At 38.1% G+C, this 12,400-nt stretch overlaps 1 protein-coding gene across 1 annotated transcript; it reads left to right on the forward strand.

The window, feature by feature from the left end:
- Positions 1–4,040: 4,040 nt before the first annotated feature.
- On the forward strand, positions 4,041–11,990 carry LOC131303572 (glycerophosphodiester phosphodiesterase GDPDL7-like). The gene is made up of 10 exons (XM_058330503.1): positions 4,041–4,166; positions 4,609–4,717; positions 5,899–6,192; positions 7,252–7,364; positions 7,504–8,005; positions 8,089–8,130; positions 9,167–9,448; positions 9,604–9,746; positions 10,349–10,835; positions 11,525–11,990. Exons 1-10 carry the CDS (start codon positions 4,131–4,133, stop codon positions 11,842–11,844), a joined length of 2,328 nt encoding a protein of 775 aa, XP_058186486.1. The 5' UTR covers positions 4,041–4,130; the 3' UTR covers positions 11,845–11,990.
- The last annotated feature ends 410 nt before the right edge of the window (positions 11,991–12,400 follow it).

Consider the following 12,400-nt stretch of genomic DNA (forward strand, 5'->3'; position numbering starts at 1 on the left):
AAGGGGAAAGCTCCGTCTGGTTATCAACTACCAGCCTCTTAATCATTTTTTGCAGGATAACAAATTCCCTCTTCTTTGAAGAAGTATTCTTTTTGCAAACTTGCCTAAAGCTTAAATTTTCTCAAAGTTTGACTTGAAAGCAGGTTTTTGGCAGCTGGGCATCCATCCAAATGATCGCCCTAAAATTGGTTTTTGCATTCCAGATCACCACTTTCAATGGTCAGTCGTGCCTTTTGGATTGAAAACAGCTCCATCCTTATTTCAAAAGGCCATGATTCGGGTATTTTCTCCTATTCTATCCTCAGCCCTTGTCTACATTGATGACATCTTACTATTTTCTCCAGATATTGAGTCTCATGTTGTCTTACTACAAAATTTTCATTCCCTTGTCCAAACCCATGGTATCATGCTCTCAGAGAAAAAAATGTTTCTTGCTCAACCAGAAATTGATTTTTTAGGAATGCATATCTCTAAAGGTCAATATACCCTCCAGCCTCATATAGCCTCCCAACTTGACCATTTTTCAGATGAAAATCTCACAGTCAAACAAGTTCAATAGTTCTTTGGAATTGTTAACTATATGGCTGATTTTATTCCCAACCTGGCCCAATACCGAACTCCTCTCTCAGCTCTACTAAAGAAAACCCCTCCTCCTTGGTCAGCCCTTTGTACCAAAGCTATAAAAGACCTCAAAGCCATAGCCAAAACTCTTCCTCCATTAACCATACCTTCAGATGGAAAGAGAGTCCTTCAGACAGATGCCTCTGATCTATATTGGGAAGCAGTTCTTTTGGAAGAAAATTCAGATCAAAAGCGCAGAATTTGTGGATACAAGAGTGGTGCATTCTCTCCAGCAGAGCTTCATTATCACTCTACTTACAAAGAAATTCTGGCAATCAAAAGAGGCATTGAGAAGTTTGAATTTCATCTAATCGGTCATCATTTTCTGATAGAGACTGATATGATGAGTTTTTCCAGCATGCTTAAGTTCAAACAGAAGCACCTCCCAAAAGCACAGTTACTCAGATGGGCAAATTGGTTTTCCAATTGGAGTTTTGATGCTGTTCACATAAAAGGAAAAACAAATGTCCTCCCTGATTTTCTGTCAAGGCTCAAAAAAGAAATTAACCAGTTTTCAAAAACAAAACCACATTCCTTTGTTCCTGGTTGTTTTCCCATGATTTCCTGTTTCCATCTAGTAAATTTTCCTGTTCACCTTCAGTGTCATATTTTAGAGTTAACCATTCTTTTTAGGTGTGTTCAAATGTGTCAAAACCTTCAACATCTCTGTATTTTCAAGTATGGTCTTGATGAAGGTCCTATAAAAGGTCTACCCTTCCATCCTGTCTATCCCTTTCTCACCCAGTTTGAAGTGTCCTACCATAATGTCTTTTATTTCAAAAAAGAAGCCTATCTCCTCTTATGGTATTTAGTCGATGTGTATACTATAAGTGTTTATTTTAATAAATCAGCAGTCTTGGTCTATCTGGCTCATGCGGCGTTCAATCAAGTTCAACCTCCAGAAGATTTCTTTTTGAAATTTCTCCTGCTTTTTGGAAGCATACCCTACTGGCAATAGAAGATCAAACAAGTCCCCACAGGTCCAGACGAAGACCTCCAATTTGCTTTTTGGACAACTCGCAACAACAGATGTCTTCTTAATCCTGATGGTTCTATCACTTGGAGAAAAGAGTATCACACTATATTCCTTTCAGCATATCAAGAGTCTCCGAGCATTGAGATCCACAATGGAAATTATCTGGTCATGACTCAAACACTGTGTTCACTCAATGGATTGACACCTGCAGAAGTTCCCTCATCTCTCCTCCATTATGAAACTGCAAACTGGAAATTCAATGATACTTATCCGGAAGAATGGCGCCAAAATATTCGCTATCTTTTGACCCAGTATCACTTGACTGACAGAGATGAAGAAAGTAGTTCAAATGATCTAGAGTGACAAGGGTGAAAATTATTGGTGTTTACTATTTGTTGTTGTATAATATTATTGATGTGTACTGTAATATAAAGTGTGGTAGTATTGTCCTCTTTCTGAAGAGGGTGAAATAATTGGAGTTTTCTATTGAGTACTGTTTAAATTGTACGTTGTAGTAAATGTGGCAGGAATAGTCATACTTGTGTATAGTAAATATGAGGTGAAGTCCTGATGTAATAAAGGCTTGCATGGGCTAGCAACAGTAGGGTGGCAGGACTTATTTATGTATAGGTCTGTAACGAATATAATTGGTGGTAACCAATTATATGTATATACTGTTTGTATGAGGTCGGTCCTCCCTCATTACGTTTATAAAAGGAGGGATCTACTTCCGTAATGACCAAGCGAGTAAGAAAAGTTAATAAAAGTCAGTGTTTGCAATAATATTCCAGTCTCTTGTGTTCTTATAATTCCTTGTTGTGTTCTCTCTACGATCCTAACCTACTTAGTGTTTGTACCCACTTCGTCAGTGTTTGCAATAATATTCCAGTCTCTTGTGTTCCACTTCACCGGCCAGAAGTGGTTGTGGGGTGGAGTTTAGTGAAATTTAAGAAGTAGTGAATTTCACTAATTTTTTAAAGTAATGAAATTTCGCCGGAAAAAGTAACTGGCTGGAGTGGTCACTGAAATTAGTGAAATTTGAGAAGTAGTGAATTTCACTAATTTTTTGACGTAGTGAAATTTCGCCGGAAAAAATCACTGACCAGATTGATCGTTGAAATTAGTGAAATTTGAGAAGTAGTGAATTTCACTATTTTTTTTGAAGTAGTGAAATTTCGCCGGAAAAAGTCACCGGCCGAAGTGGTCACCGGTCGGAAGTGGTTGTGGGGTGGAGGTGGGAGGGGATGATGAAAACTTTGAAAAGATAATAAAGTATGAAATTATATTTAATTAAGGGTAAAAGAGTAATCTTCATATAAGATTGTCCTTAGAGGTAAATAAAAATTGCATTCATCCTTAATGAGAATTAAGTCTTGATTTTCTAGACCCACATGTAGTTTTCTGATATTAAGTTGGGTTGAATGCACGTGGGCCGCAGGCTCGATCCAGGTGTTCATCAAAGCCCACCATGCGAGTCCAGTCCAAGGAAACCGAAAGCCAGGGCCGAGCCAGGTCGGATAAGGTCCGGCCCGAGTAGAGTCAGAGAGCTCGTGTGCAAATCGGAGGTTCGGTTCGGTTCGGTCACGTGGTCGTCATGCGACACTTGGTGCGTCATCTATGACGTCACTCCAAAAAGTGGTTAGGGCTTGTGCCTAGCAAGAGCTTACTTGGGGCCTAAGGGCATCCGCACTAAACTCTCTATATTTTGGACCAATTTACACCTTAAAAAGTCACTTTATTACTTTAGCTACCAACTTTTAAAATAACTACTGCATCAGGCTCTTTACTCTCATTCTCCTCTCAATAAATAATCAAACCCACCTCAATTTAATACTCTCCCTTGCCTCGAAGAGAGAAACAAAAGCAGGAAAAGGTATAAAAATGAGAGAGAGAGAGAGAGAGGTGGAGTATAGAGAGAGGGATTGGGAAACAATATAAAAATGAAAAGCAAGTGAACAGTTGCTCGGCTGTCCAAACGAGCAACTGTAGCAATGTTAGAGTTTTTTCAAAATAGAGAGGAAAGAAAAGAGACTGACGTAAGGGTTTTTGGGTTTTTTTTTTTTCTTTTGGCTCTTTAATTTAGTTTGAAGAGGAGAGTAAAGAGAGAGAGTGGATGCTTTAAGTTAGGTCCGTCTATATAAAGTATTGTTCTAAATCCTAGAAGGAACGCCGCTAGTATTCACTCTCGAGCTCTCTACTTTCCTCTCCTATGGGTAAGTAAGTAATACAACTTCTCCGTTAAACTATAACTAGAAATATTTTCTGAGCCAGCGGAGTGGTATCCCTAATATTCCGGATCATCCTCCCCCTCAAGAGGTTATAATTGTTTTCTTGAAAGATATCCGGCTCAATTGAAAGGCCAACAAAGTATCAAAGGAACCGTTGGTCTATAATTAGAAAAGTCAAACTAAAGTCAGCCTTGAAATGCCAAATTTAGCATGGAAGGTTATAAAAACCTCTCCCCCATTCTCCACCATTAACATTCCCCCCTCCAAATCTGCTTTCAACATTTTTCATGCATAATTAGAGGGGAATGTCCTTGTTCCTTGTCCGCGCCATCAATATTCAAGTGAGATACATACTTCTCTTTGTTTTCGTCATTTTCTATTTGTTTGTACCATGTATGTGATGATATTCTTTTTTTATTGTTGCTCTAATTCACAGTTTGAAATTTTCTTGTTTTGAGATTGTGGTGGCGTCATACGAGATTTTCCCTTTTGAGTTATAAGTCCAATCCAATCGAAGTTGTTCAATAAAATGGTGAAAGGAAAAATAGACGAACAATATTACAACTCAGAAAAAAATTCAAAGGGAAAAGATAAATGGAAATCAAAGGGCATTACGATTCCAAGTGAAATTTGTTTCAAAGGACAAACACATCGGATGATCTCAGACATGATTTTGTCCGAATTGCAACCACGAATCATCTTCTCCTTATTTGAAATTTTACGGTGGGCTTGGTTCTATTAATATATCGTGTTATCAGTACTTCACAATTTTCTGTTTTACAGGATATCATGAAAATGATTGCACGATTATTTTTGGTGTTCTTGTTTATCCAATCAACGTATGGGAAGAAACATCTAACCAGGACTTCACAGCCATGGCTGACTCTTAATGGTAATTAACTAACATTTGCCCTGCGCGCCTAGCTTCTAGTTATTTTCTTGCTACTTTCATCAATTGTCATGTCTATTTCCTAAGCCGCAAGTTGTTCAATCAAGTTTTTCCTAATTTTACATTATAAATGTGTGAGATTTTCAAAACTTCTTAAAAAACATCAGTCATATTGTTGACAAATGCATATTACGAAAGTAGGAGCAAATTGCGTGGAATTTTACGTGCAACATTTGTGTGCATTAGAACCAAGAGTCCTCGTCCTTTTTTTATATGGTTTCGTAAGAAAAAGGGATCAAATGACCATGATCTGTACACTCTCATAGTAAATAACTTTTGTTTTGTTTTACGAACAAGGTTGTCCAACACTTTGTCCCGATTTATGGGTTTGTGTAGTCACTTGCCCCGTAAGATACATCTAGCCCTAGAGGTATGAAACTCAAAAAAAAATCCGACGAATGAAAATTAGCAATTGATCTCAAACCTACTCAATTTAATTAGTTTCACCATACTACGTAATGTGAGCCTGAACGAAAGCTTGTAAAAACTATTTTTCTTCTCATGCTGAAAGCTCAACCTTTTTAGAAGTATTTCACAATACAAAATTAAATTTTAAAACTTACACTCCCATTTATTGGTTTTACAAAGCTTGTGGACGGCTTTAAAATTAAACTTACTAATTCTCAAAAAAAAAAAAAACCCATAAAAATAAATAAACGATTCATTGCAAGTTTTATTTGCTTTACTTGAATTTCAGGAAAACAGTTTTACTTACTTGAGAGGCGTTTTTGAAAGTACAAATCACGGATTACATAGTTCTTTTAATCATACCGATAACATTGTTTGACACGCACGCATGCATATATTAAAAAAAAAAAAAAACATCTCTCATAGCATTGATGATTATGAAAAGTCGACATCTAGAGCGAAAACTTACATTAGACATGTTGAGAGGCCTTCTTGAAAAAAAAAAATCCTAATTTTTGTTTATTCTGATTTTTATGCTAATTTGTTTAATACTTTTTTTTAAAATTTTTTTGGGAAACTAATTTTGTTTAATTAATACTTGCTCCCACTAAAGGAGCTTTTTGGCTCTATTATTACATTAGATTAGTACTCTCATATATATATATATATACACACACACATTGATGTTATGTGATATTAATTAAATGTTGACGCAGGTGAGCGTCCGGCAGTAATAGCCCGCGGTGGGTACTCAGGAGTATTTCCTGAGTCCTCAGACATAGCAAATAATGTTGCATTGCAAACAAGCTTGCCAGATACCATAATATATTGTAACTTGCAAATATCAAAAGATGGTGGAGGCTACTGTCTTTCCAGCTTAAATCTCGCCAACACAACCAACATTGCTGATCTCTTACCGGACGGACAAAAGTCTTACGTTATTGATGGACAGCCAATGCAGGGTTATTTTACTGTTGATTATACAGCTGAACAGCTCTGCAATTTTTCAGGCATGTCTTTTGTTTCTTTTTCCAATGGATCTTCCATTCCCTTCTTCTTCTTCTTCTTCTTCTTCCCCGGCCCTTAATTACTCTTCTGTAATGAATTAGTACGTATAGGGGACTGTACTAAGTTATGGGGATGTTTACTTGGAATATAGTATATTAGACACGACCAGGATTCAAAGGAAGATTACAAATTCAGTGATACCGCGTTACAACATTTGAAGTAATAATGAAAGAAATCACGTATTCATGGGAAAGCTAACAAACAAACAATGGCAGTTTCTATGTGAGTAGAGTCTCAATAGATGAGAGCATTAGTAGGAAAAGACTGGTGATGGATCTAACATTTGAACAATACATGAACCAATAATTTACGCACAACACGCCCACTCTTAGAAAGTTTTATCACTGAAATTACAGACCCCTATACCTCCAACAATCGAGGAACTTAAGGAACGTTGTGCCATAAAACCATGCTCCCAAATCAAAGTCGGAAAACCATGCCCCCAAATTAAGTTGGAGGGGCCTTCAGAAGAGGGCAGGGCCTAGAGATCTAAATATACATTTCTTCATTAACATGGTGTTGATAATACACTACTCCCATGTTATTCTGTGAATATTTGTCGCGTCTTACTTAAAGCTAAATTGTTGATATTTCACAAATCTAAAAGCATACCTTACCTTGCTTTCAAATAAATTAAAGACATCGGTGTCATCAAACTTTTTATCACCACCTTTAGATAAAAAAATTGTATGACGATATAAGCTATAAGCAGAAACGACACCAAACTCAGTAACACAAAAAACTTTCAACAAGTTTATAAGAATTACGAGCAGCTCTTTTAAGCTCCAAGATTTCATCAGTTTTAGTAGTTCCAACCATTAATCATCATGTCCTACAAGAGAAGACCATTCTCAAGTTCACGCAATTAGTTTGTTTATTGCTGCTTGCAGTAGAAATTTATTAATGGTGTTTAGAGCAGTCTTAAATTTAAAAAAAAAAAAAAAAAAAACCCTCATGGATTGCTAATGCCTGTTTCCTTTGGCCTTTGTTGTGGTCAACAGTTATCCAAAATATTTTCTCTCGGCCAGCACTATTTGATGCACTGGCTCTCCCCATCAGTGCAGTTGAACAAGTAGCAAAACTTCAACCACCGGGCTTTTGGATAAATGTTCAGGTCTCTCTCTCTCTCTCTCTCTCTCTCTATCTGTGTGTGTGTGTATGTGGTGTTTGCTGCATTTTTGCTTTGCATTCTAACTTATCTGTAATTTACCACCCTTCTTTTGGGTGCACGTGTGTGTATGTCTATGTTACAGTACAGCAACTTCTACGCCCAGCACAAGCTCGATCCAGCATTGTATATTCAGGACATGTTAAAAACCACAGCCATAAACTACATCTCATCACCAGAGATCAATTTCTTGAAAAGCCTCAATGGCAAAATTAACAAAGTCAATACACAGCTTATTTTCATGTTCAAAGAAGCCACAGCAGTAGAACCCACCACAAACCAAACGTATGCTTCACTGCTCAAAGATCTCCCCTCAATCAAGCTATTTGCCTCTGGGATTCTAGTTCCCAAAGAATACATATTACCCATCAATGCTCAAATGTACTTGGAGGCACCCACTACTCTAGTACTAGATGCTCACAAACAGGGCCTCCAAGTGTATGCTTATAGTTTTGCCAATGATGACGTGGCCAGTTATAATTATAGCTATGATCCAACCGCCGAGTACCTCCAGTTTATTGACAATGCCCAATTCTCCGTTGATGGGTTTTTGACAGATTTCCCTTCCACTGCATCAGAAGCAATTGGTGAGATCATCTCTTCACCATTCTTTCTCACTGTCTCCTGAGTTCGTTTTCTGACCAAGTTTTTCTCACTCTCTTTTATGCAGCATGCTTGGCACATAACAAGAATGCTAGCAGGACAATTAAAGGTAATATACGAACTAAGAAAATTTTCAGAGTTCAGAAATCCAAGTTTGGTGTTTGGTGCAACTTTCGCTAGCTGAAACAATGAAAGTCATAAGCAGAACTGAAAAGAGTATCTGTCCGAACTTATTGAGCAATTTTTGCCTGATAAGATGTAATGAGAAGCTGCACCAAACGCTGGGCACACAGAGTCCAAAACAAACGCAATATAAGCAGCCCTAACAAACTGCATCAGTGCAAAGAAGCACGGACACCTCTAAGAAGGTAGAACCTGTGTCGGTGTCTGGCATGACACGACACTTGTCGCACAGTCCCTAATTCATCTCAGTCTTTCAGATACTCTTCCAACATGTCTTATTCTTTCCTTACTTTAATTGTAACTAAACAGGCTTTGGGTTTTTTTTTTACAAGTAGCCTATGCATAGACGAAACCTTAATAAGATCAAAACATGACTTGGGAGGCACTAATAAACCAACAACAATGTAGATTAAGCATGTGATTTATCGTCATTTGAACTTACTAATAGTAAGAACATTGTGTGATATAATGGATGTGATCTCGGATATAACGTACGCCATACAATAATTATTACTCCCTCCGTCCCCATTTAGTGGTGCCTTTTGACACTTTTTGTTATCCCAAAAAGATTGTTCCATTTTAGAAGTAATGGAAAAAAATTGACGAGTTTACTCTTTTACCCGTTTCTTTTTAAAATTAGTTAGTAACTACAACGAGATGCAATTATGATGTTCTTAAAAGACTTGTAAAAGAGAAAATGAAAATATGATAAGTGCACTAACGATGTCTCCTTAATAAGTTGGAATTTCCCCAAGGGACCAACAAATGGAGATGGAGGTAGTTACGTGTTATTGACATGTCTTGTCCCACATTTTCTAAACGTTGGGGTATTGGCATGTAACATGTTAGTGTCTATGCTGCATAGACTGCACCAAATGCTAGTGTAAAAGACCACCAAAAACAGGGAACTCAAACGAAAGAAAGAAATCATAGGATCTATTAATAGTTTTGGATCTTTGTAGGGAAACCTTTGGTGATAAGCTACAATGGAGCAAGTGGAGTTTACCCAGGCAGCACTGATCTTGCTTACCAGCAAGCAGTGGATGATGGAGCTGACGTGATCGACTGCTCGGTACAAATGTCTAAGGACGGGGTTGCATTTTGCTCAGATTTAGCTGACCTCGCATCAAGTACCACTGCAAAGGCGACTTTCCTGTCTAGAGCCGCCACAATCCCTGAAATTCAAAGTAAAAATGGAATTTTCTCCTTTGATCTCAGCTGGAGTGAGATTCAAACCCTACAGCGTAAACTTCTTAAAACCTCCTCCAATTTACTTCATACATACGTGACTGAAAATGATTCGCCCTTATCAGTGTGTTTGTAAGGTTTATTATGCTATTTGATGCCTGTTAATATAATGAATAGAAAAAGTACTGACAGGGTGTGTATCTCCGTTCAGCTTTAATTGCAAGCCCATTTTCAAATGCTGCTGGCATGGTAAGAAACCCAGCAAATAAGAGCAAGGGTAAGTTCGTTACTCTGGAGGATTTTTTGGAGTTCTCCAAGCAGAAAAAAGTTTTTGGAATCTTAATTGACATACAGGTAATATTTCTTTTTATAATCATGGATCTTTTGCATAGATTGGAAAATCCACAACATTTGTTGAGCCATGTGGTGATTTGAGTTTTATCATGAACAAAAACCTATAATCAGATTGATGTCCATTACCATAGTTCTTAGATTATCATCAGATTATTTGCATACATGCATACATAGAGCACAATTAATTTACGTATACAGCTTTTATCAGAGAAGTTCAAGGCTTGCCCAACTTATTGGTTCTTTTCTAAATTTACTTTGGTCATGCCTAATCTTGTTTTACCTAATGACAACAGAGTCAAATGAAATTGGGTTTCGGTGCAAAACAATCCTCTTTCAAAGTTTTGGGTTGACCCAATTTATACAGGAAATAATATACACCTTCTATCCCATAATTATGGTTCAGTATGATTTATTTTGTGAAAATTATGAACACCTTTTTGTTTTACTGTTCAAGGAATAGTATTTTGGGAAACCCCAAAATGGAAGAGTGGACTAGGAATATGGGACAGAGTCACAGAGGGACTAGCATTACATGCATCTACTGTCGTCTCTAGGCACTTCAAATCTGACGTAACCCTTTTCCTTTCTCTTTCTCCCCATAGAATGCTGCATACTTGGCATCAAACAAGGGTCTTAGCATTGCAGATGCTGTTGCAACTGCCTTGAGCAATGCTACTTTCGATAAGCAATCCACCCAAAAAGTTTTGATCCAGTCAGACGATAGTGCAGTCCTATCCAAGTTTAGCAATGTTCCATCTTATGAAAAAGTATTGCGCATTGAAGAAGAAGTGAGTGGCATACTGACGGCAACAGTGGATGAACTCAAGAAGTTTGCTGGAGCAGTTAACCTCCACCGGACCTCAATCATTCCATCTCCCAATTCTTTCACCACCGCTTCTACTCCCATTGTTGAGGAAATGCACAAGGCCAATATATCAGTGTATGTTTCAGTTTTCAGTAATGAATTCGTCGCCATTGCGCAGGACTACTACTCTGATCCAATCGTAGAGCTTGCGACTTACATTTCGTCCCCTTTTGATGTTGATGGGGTTGTAACGGAGTACCCAGCAACTGCGACCGCATATTTGAGTAAGTAACACCACACTTTAGATCATTCATGTTGAATTGTTGATGGCACCAGGTTGCGAGCGAATCAACTACTAACTAGCAACTTCAGCCTCCTACAGGGCATGCATAGAACTTATATCCAACTCTTTTTATACACGATGTACGGACACAGATCCTAGTGACTCAGGTTCTAGACTGATTCTGCCCGAGGCCAACTATAGAAGATAATTCCCCAGACAGTAGCCTACAACTGTGCTCCACACTCAGTCGCCATTATTCCAGTTATCTCTACACGTCCTAGTTTGCAAGTAGGATATATACCATGACATGTGCATTTGCATGAAACTATGTGAAGAATATCGCGCTCAATTTAAAGCTAAAAGTAAGTCGAAACTGCAACAGCGTTTGTACATTACATAGGCTTGATGGTCTGTGTCTTTCTAACCAAGGACATAAGGAATTCAGAACCACCCCTTCGTGACCAAAAGTACAACATACAAATGAAGGCCAGCTATAAAGTCTGAAAGACAAGAAAAGGACAGGGAAACAAACAAACATAAGATCTTAATCCAAGTCTTCTTCGAATTTTTGTAATTTCAAGGAAAAAAAAAAAAGTCTTAATAAAACAAGCACTTACTCAACGAATTTCTCCTCAATTCCGCATTCAGGTGCATAACATATAATGTACTACGATTACTGATGATATGCAGGAAGCCCATGTTCTAACCCAGATGCAAGGCTAGACTACACCTTCACACCTGTCCTACCTGGTGCCATGCTACAGTCCGTTTCAGGAGGAGGATCACTAGGAATGCCACCTGCAGCCGCCCCGGCACCAACTCTCACCGTTGCAGATGTGGTTGATCCACCACTGCCACCAGTCTCCAATTCCTCAACGGCCGCTAATATTTCTGCATCAACAGAACCTAATGCCGCCACTGCTCCAGCCCCTAGCAAAAATAGTCAGACAACAAATGTTGCTAATTTGGGTGTCAGTCTGATAGCAGTCGTGGTGGTTAGTTTACTTTGAATTGTACGTTAAAATTGATAGGTTTGGCATGGAACAGGAACTCCATTGTTTTTCCCGTGTTGATATAATTGATATTTTATTGCAGTAAATTGTCGAGGATGGTTAGTTTATAAGTTGAGTGGCCAACAATCTCTTTCGGTTTCTTCTCTCTGTTTCCCCTTCCTGTTTTTGGAGAGTTTTTAATTTTTTCTGAACAGCAAAAGGATAGTTTGCACGGCCCAACAATCTCTATCCTTTTCTTCTCTTCTTTTTCCATTTTTTCACATTTTCTAGCTCACTACCATTGGGAGCTTTACCTGCAAGAAGCAAAAGAAGATGCCTCATAGCAGGGCACACAAGTTTAAAGGGAGAAATGCCACTAAAGTCCTCTTTTATTGTAAGATAGGATGATACTGTTACCTATCAACAGATGTCCCCGAAGAATGTACGACATCCAAGGCACAGAAACAGATACAGCCAAATCAATCACCTTAAAACCAATGTTTAGAAACTCATATAGCTCATTCCAAGTCACTGAGCACCCCCTGACTAGATGAAAACATAAAGAACTTACAAA

This window comes from Rhododendron vialii, chromosome 10a (assembly GCF_030253575.1).
Source record: "Rhododendron vialii isolate Sample 1 chromosome 10a, ASM3025357v1".
Lineage (NCBI taxonomy): Eukaryota > Viridiplantae > Streptophyta > Magnoliopsida > Ericales > Ericaceae > Rhododendron > Rhododendron vialii.

Excerpts from the sequence above, each read along its gene's own strand:
- LOC131303572 (XM_058330503.1), top strand. The coding sequence starts at position 4,131 with ATGTCCTTGTTCCTTGTCCGCGCCATCAATATTCAA. Across the intron at positions 4,718-5,898 it reads GCCATGGCTGACTCTTAATG|GTGAGCGTCCGGCAGTAATA; the intron begins GTAATTAACTAA and ends ATGTTGACGCAG. Across the intron at positions 8,131-9,166 it reads TGCTAGCAGGACAATTAAAG|GGAAACCTTTGGTGATAAGC; the intron begins GTAATATACGAA and ends GGATCTTTGTAG.